The sequence below is a fragment of the Acanthisitta chloris genome, unplaced genomic scaffold (assembly GCF_000695815.1).
Source record: "Acanthisitta chloris isolate BGI_N310 unplaced genomic scaffold, ASM69581v1 scaffold20853, whole genome shotgun sequence".
NCBI classification, from domain to species: domain Eukaryota; kingdom Metazoa; phylum Chordata; class Aves; order Passeriformes; family Acanthisittidae; genus Acanthisitta; species Acanthisitta chloris.
In genome coordinates this window covers 1-5777 of record NW_008666877.1, presented here as the reverse complement: position 1 = coordinate 5777, position 5777 = coordinate 1, and the positions used below count along the sequence as shown (strand labels likewise).

Genomic DNA, 5777 nt, shown 5'->3' with positions numbered 1-5777 from the left:
TGCTGATAATCCCACTCAAAGGGGTGTGTCTGCTAAACGCGTAGTGTCTGAGCACTGCAGGACCTGGGAGGGCCATGGGGTGCCTGGTCACCTACCCTCACGTGGCTCCCCTCAGGTCCATCAGCCCCAGCCCTGTTTGCCTTCAGGGCTGTGCTCTGCTGAGAGCAAAATGTGCTATTTACTTATAATTGAAAAAGGGACCCAAATGTCTCATTCTGAGTGCACATAGACAAATCTGCTGGGGAGAACTGTGGCTAGAGTTTGCACACACCCCTATTTGATATGCTTTTGACACGTATTTATTTACCTGTGACCCTTCAAATGACTCTGAGACCCAGAAGGGAGTTGCCAGGCTGGTGTGGGGACTCAATGGGGCTCGAGCTCAGCCATCACTGGGATGACTGGTGTTTGTGAAATGATGTCACCACCACTGCTAACATCTTCCTGGTGCCTTTTGAGAGGAAAACACCCTGACTCAGTGCAAAAAGGAGTCTCTCATTTCCCCACCACTCAATTTCTGCAGCATGAGGTCACCCCAGTCCTGGGGAGATGAGGTGCAGGCAGAGGTTCTGGGCAGGTCCTATGCATCCAGGTGAGTTACACCACTCACTCCTGCTCCCCATTCCCCTTCCTGGATTGGGCAGGTCCTATGCATCCAGGTGAGCTACACCACTCACTCCAGCTCCCCATTCCCCTTCCTGGGTCTTGGTGTGACTTGTCCAAGCAGGGACCAGCTCCAGCCCTCCCTTCCAGTCTGATTCCAGCAAGACTGGTGGAATTTGGGCCATTTAAAACTGCCTTTGGAGCCTGCATGTGCTATTCCGGGCTGGCAAACAGCACACTAGAAATTTCCTCCTCCCCATTGCCTTTCTCAGTTCTTAAACATGGCCTGACTGACTGTCCTGGTGCCACCTCCCTGCTGTGGCTGCTCTGGGTCAGGGACATGTGCCTGGAGCCAACTCCTGGGCCAGCCATGGGGAACACAGTCCATTCTCCTTCCCTGTGCACAGCTATAACACCCTGCTGGTCCAGGGGCAGCTCCATCCCCCATGGTGCTTGGATGGGGCTTGGCACAGCACCTGCATCCTTGTGAGATCCCTGAAATGAGGGATATCAATGGAAGTATCAGTATTTTGATACTGGCAGTGTCTGAGCCCTGCAGGACAGGGAGCATGGGAATGGGCACCAGCTCCCTGCTGGAGAGCGATGTGCTGCCCAGTGCTGTGGTGATGGACTCCATGTGTGCTAGCAGGGAGGGACATGGTGGAGAGATGCTCCAGGAGGCTGAGGCTCTTACTTACTCTCTCACCAGCTATGTTGCCTGGGGGTGAGAGCACCAAGGCCAGGGTGCCTGGGATGTGTCTCACAAGAGCCCCAGGCATGGGCTGTCCTCTGGCCCTAGGCCTCCTGAAAGGATTTTCTTCCTGAGATTGGGGAAATGAGGATGAAGCACTAGGGGAGGATTTTCCCTTCCACTAGAGTTACAGTGAGCACATGGGGACAGCATGGGAGGGACACCGAGGCAAACAGCAGCTCTGGATATGACTGATTGCCTCTAAAGCAATCAACAGGGCCATAGGAAAACATGGCAGAAGGTGAAAGGTGACAGAGGTGTCTGTCCCTCAGCAAACACTGAAAGGGATTTGCAGAAGGCCAGGAAACCCTCTGGCTATGGGAGGTCACCCTTGAACTGCCAAACTGGTTTGGAGAAGGGCAACTGGGTCCATAGTGGAGGACAGTGGATGCTCCATATCACTTGCTCCCTGTACCTCATGTCACCCTTTGAAACACCTCTTTCTCCAAGTAGTCTCAGCAAAGCTTCTGGGAAGCTGCTTCAGGGAGATCCCCTTTGCTCCAGTCTCCCTTCCTTCAGCCTTTCATCCTCCTCCTCCTCCTCATGATTGCTCTGCCCCAGGTGCTCCTCTCTGGGCTTGCAGCACTTGCTCCACACTTCTCACACCTTTCCAAGAGCAAATATTGCATTTGCCACCCTGAGACACCAGCCAGGCTCTCTTTGGACACTGGGACACCCCAGCTTTGGGAATCAGGTCTGGTTTGGGCTCCCGTTGCTGTTTGGGAGTGCCCAATAGCAAAGCAGCAAGAGACTGGGAGCATTGGGGGGCACACGAGGTTTGTGAGGGCTTCTTAGTCTTGACTTTACTTTTGGGGCAGTCCCAGCTCTCTTCTCATGAGAGAACTACTCTGGAGACACAGCCCATCTTCAGCTCCCAGGGCTCAGCCACCAGCAGTGGCACCAGCTGTGCCACCTGTCCTGCTCAGCTGTGCTGGACACAGAGCCCCCCCCAGCCATGTCCTTCCCTTGTTCTCCTACATCCCCCTCCTCTCAGCCACCTCTGTGGGTGGTGACTGCTCTGCTCACAGCTGTCAGACCTGCATACTGCTAGGTGCCAGAGCAAACGCCCCTGGAATGTTTGTTCCAGCACTTGATGACTCCTGGGTACAGCAGGAGTCTGCACCAGGTGTGAGCCCTGGGAAGGGACATGGCTGGTCCTGGCTGGCAGGGGATCCCTCCATCCAAGCACCCCATCAGGGCAGCACCCTGTGTGCCACAGCTCAGCACCACGTCACCCCATGTCCCCAAACCCCTGGGGAGGCTGCCTTACCTCGGAGCAGCAGAGCTGGGACACGCTGACCACTGGTTCTTCCCCAAGGCAGCAGCAAAACGCTGGCAAAGCCTCTTGCGGGAGAGCTGGGTGGCACAAGGGGGGATGGATGTGGCATGGTCCCCCCGTGTTGGGCACCACGCCCTGGTGACAGGGCTGTTGCTGGTTGGGGCTAGCAGTCCCAGGCAGGTCCTGCCAGGGCTGCGCAGCAGGAAACAGCTCTGTGCCTCTGTAGCGTCGCAGCGAGGCTGAGGGATGTGCTCACCTGTTTGATCTTCTCTGGGTTTGATGTGCCCCTTCCTTACTTTATTAATTAGCTGCTGGTTGGGAGCTGTCCAGAACCACCACCAATCCCCAGGGCCACTCAGTGAGTGTCCCCTCCTGACTCAGAGGTTTTGCTGCTTGTCTTGCTCCTCTCTGTGTCCCCCACCCACTGCATGCTCTTTAGTCCCATCAGCACTGTCTCCCCATGTCATCGTGTGCTCCCCTGCTCCACCTCTAGTGCCCCCCATCCAGCCCCAGACCAGTGACTCTGTGGCTGCAGGTGATGGAACACCCATGGCCTGTGCACTCAGGATTACCAGGTGTGTTGTGGTCACAACCAGGCCACAGGGACACCAAGGGGTGAACTCATTGCTGTGAGGTGGAGGTGACAAGGAGCAGGCAGCTGCCACCTCCCAGGTGATGTGTCCTTGCTCCACCTGAGCAAATGGCTGGCTCCACGTGGACCCACCTGAGCACATGGGGCCATTATAGCTGTGCTTTGTGACACTTAACCCTGGAAACCACATCACAAGGTGAGGCAGGAACTGAGGAGCTCCTGAGGCAGGTTCCCATGCTCAGGGGTCACCTCAGGGTGTGCAAAGATCAGAGAATCACCAAGTCATAGAATACCCTGAGCTGGAAGGTCCCATAAGGATCACCAGTCCAACCCCTGCCCTGCACAGGACACCCCAACAAAGCACCCTGTGCCTGAGAGCATTGGCCAAACACTCCTGGAGCTCTGTCAGCCTTGGGGCTGTGCCCATTGCCCTGGGGAGCTGTTCAGTGCCCAAACACTTCTGGGGGAAGAACCTTTACCTGATATCCAACCTAAACCTGTTCCAGGGCCCAAACATCCCCTGGGGGAAGAACCTTTTCCTGATATCCACCTAAACCTTCCCTGGTACAACAATTCCCTGGGTCCTGTCACTGGTCCTAGAGAGCAGAGGTTGGTGCTGCTCCTGCAATGTCCCTCGGGAGGAAGCTGTAGACTAGTGAGGTCTGACCTTAGTCTCCTTTTCTCCAGGCTGAACAGATCAAGTGCCCTTAGCCAGTCATATGGCCTTCCCTCCAGCCCCTTCACATCTCCATGTACCTCCTTTGGAGCTCTCTAACACCTTTAGAACTTTCTTACATTGTGGCACCAAAAACTGCCCCAGGACTCCAGGTGAGGCCACACTAGTGCAGAGCAGAGCAGGACAGTCATTTTCCTTGACTGAGGGAGGACTGAGCATCAGGTGCTCCTGTCCTGCACCCACTCAGACCCTGAAGCCAGCCCAGGACAGGCCACCTGGAGTCATGGGGGACATGGAGCCAGGTGCCACCTGAACAGAGGCTGGTGGGAGCAGGTCACATTGTGCATCAGGGGGTAAGCCCCAGTATGGACCAGTCTGGGCTAAATCTGTGTCAGCTTATGGATCCTGCTGGCCTGGGCCACTGGTTCTCCCACTCCATTCCATGACAGCCAGAAGAAGCTGTCAGCAGCACAAAGGGACAACCACCAACCTTGCAGTTCCCTCCTGATTTCCAGAGAGAAAAGGAGCAGCCACTGATCTCACTGTCGTCAGGGGATCTCACAGGGAGATCAACCCCACCAACACGTCCCTGGTGCCACTCAGGCCTCTGAGCTGGTTACAGAGCAGTTCCTGTCCCTGGTCCCACCTGCACAGAGCCCAGGGCAGCAGGGGAGAGGGGTGGGGACCAGGAGGGGCAGAGCCAGAGCTGGGCCAGGGAGCAGCCGAGGTTGGAGGGGAAGCCCTGGCTATCAGGAGAGGTTTTGTCAGAGGCAACACCGGCAGAAGAGCACAAAGGTCTGTGACACACCGTGGGGAGACCAGGCTGCTGGGCCAAGGGTGAGGGGCAGATCTGACATTCCCAACACCCTTGTGGTGGGAGCTGGACACAGGGACACCGAGGTGTCCTTTGTGCTGGGACTTACCCTTGACATTGGCATTTGACACTTTGATCCACGCATCCCAGAGGAGTACTGAATTCCTCCCACTCCCTGAAGGTCTGAGCAGTGTTTCACCCCAGAGCTGGGGTCCAGTGACACCTCCCTCCACAACCAGCATCAGCCATGCACACTCCTGCCCCACGCCCTCCCCTCCCCACACCCCTAATTCCATTTTTAGGGAACGGAAGAGAAATACAAGGACAAAACCACGTTTCTGTTAAAAAATACACATACACTCTGTGGCTCAGCACGGCCCCACGAACTCTGTCAGTGCACTGAAGGGACGAGGTGCTAAAGGGATGAGGGAAGTGAGGGGACAGATGGAAATCAATGAGCTTTGCTGCTGCAGCCAGAGTGGCCTCAGGCAGGGCAGGGCAGGCAGCACTTTGGGGTGTATGAAAGTCTCTACAGCAACCACCACCCTCCAGGCAATTCCCCTCCCCAAGCAGCACTAAAGGTGCTGCCTGGACAGCAAACCTAACCTAACCTAAACCTGCAGCACCCTAACCCTAATTCTAGCTAAAGGCTAGAATTCCTTTCTAGGCAAAAGGAATTTTATCACTAAAACCAACCCTTCAATACCTTTTTATTTGAAAACAGTCTAACTGGCACAGCCAGCAGCGCTGCCAGGGCAGGACAGCACAGGGACTCTCAGACAGGGATGCAGGACAGGAGGAGCTGAGGGAGGACAGTGATGCTCTGCAGCGATCCTGACACAGCACCAGGCCGGGCCGGGCTGCCCCTCCTTGCCGGGACAAGGGGCAGAGCATCCCGCGGAGGGTCAGTTGACGCGGCAGGCGCGGATCATGAGCAGCTGCAGCAGGATGAAGACGGGTGACATGATGAGCCCGTACCAGAGCTCCCGCGTGTGCTCCACCAGCTTCTGGCACAGCAGCATCTCGAACACGAACTTGAGGCTGAGGATAGTGAGGATCCAG

At 56.2% G+C, this 5777-nt stretch overlaps 1 protein-coding gene across 1 annotated transcript; it reads right to left on the bottom strand.

The window, feature by feature from the left end:
• Window positions 1–5620: 5620 nt before the first annotated feature.
• TMEM203 (transmembrane protein 203) lies at window positions 5621–5773 on the bottom strand (the record flags this gene model as incomplete). The annotated part of the gene is made up of 1 exon (XM_009072307.1): window positions 5621–5773. A coding segment is annotated over one exon (153 nt), but the record flags the coding sequence as incomplete, so codon positions are not given.
• Between the last annotated feature and the right edge of the window lie 4 nt (window positions 5774–5777).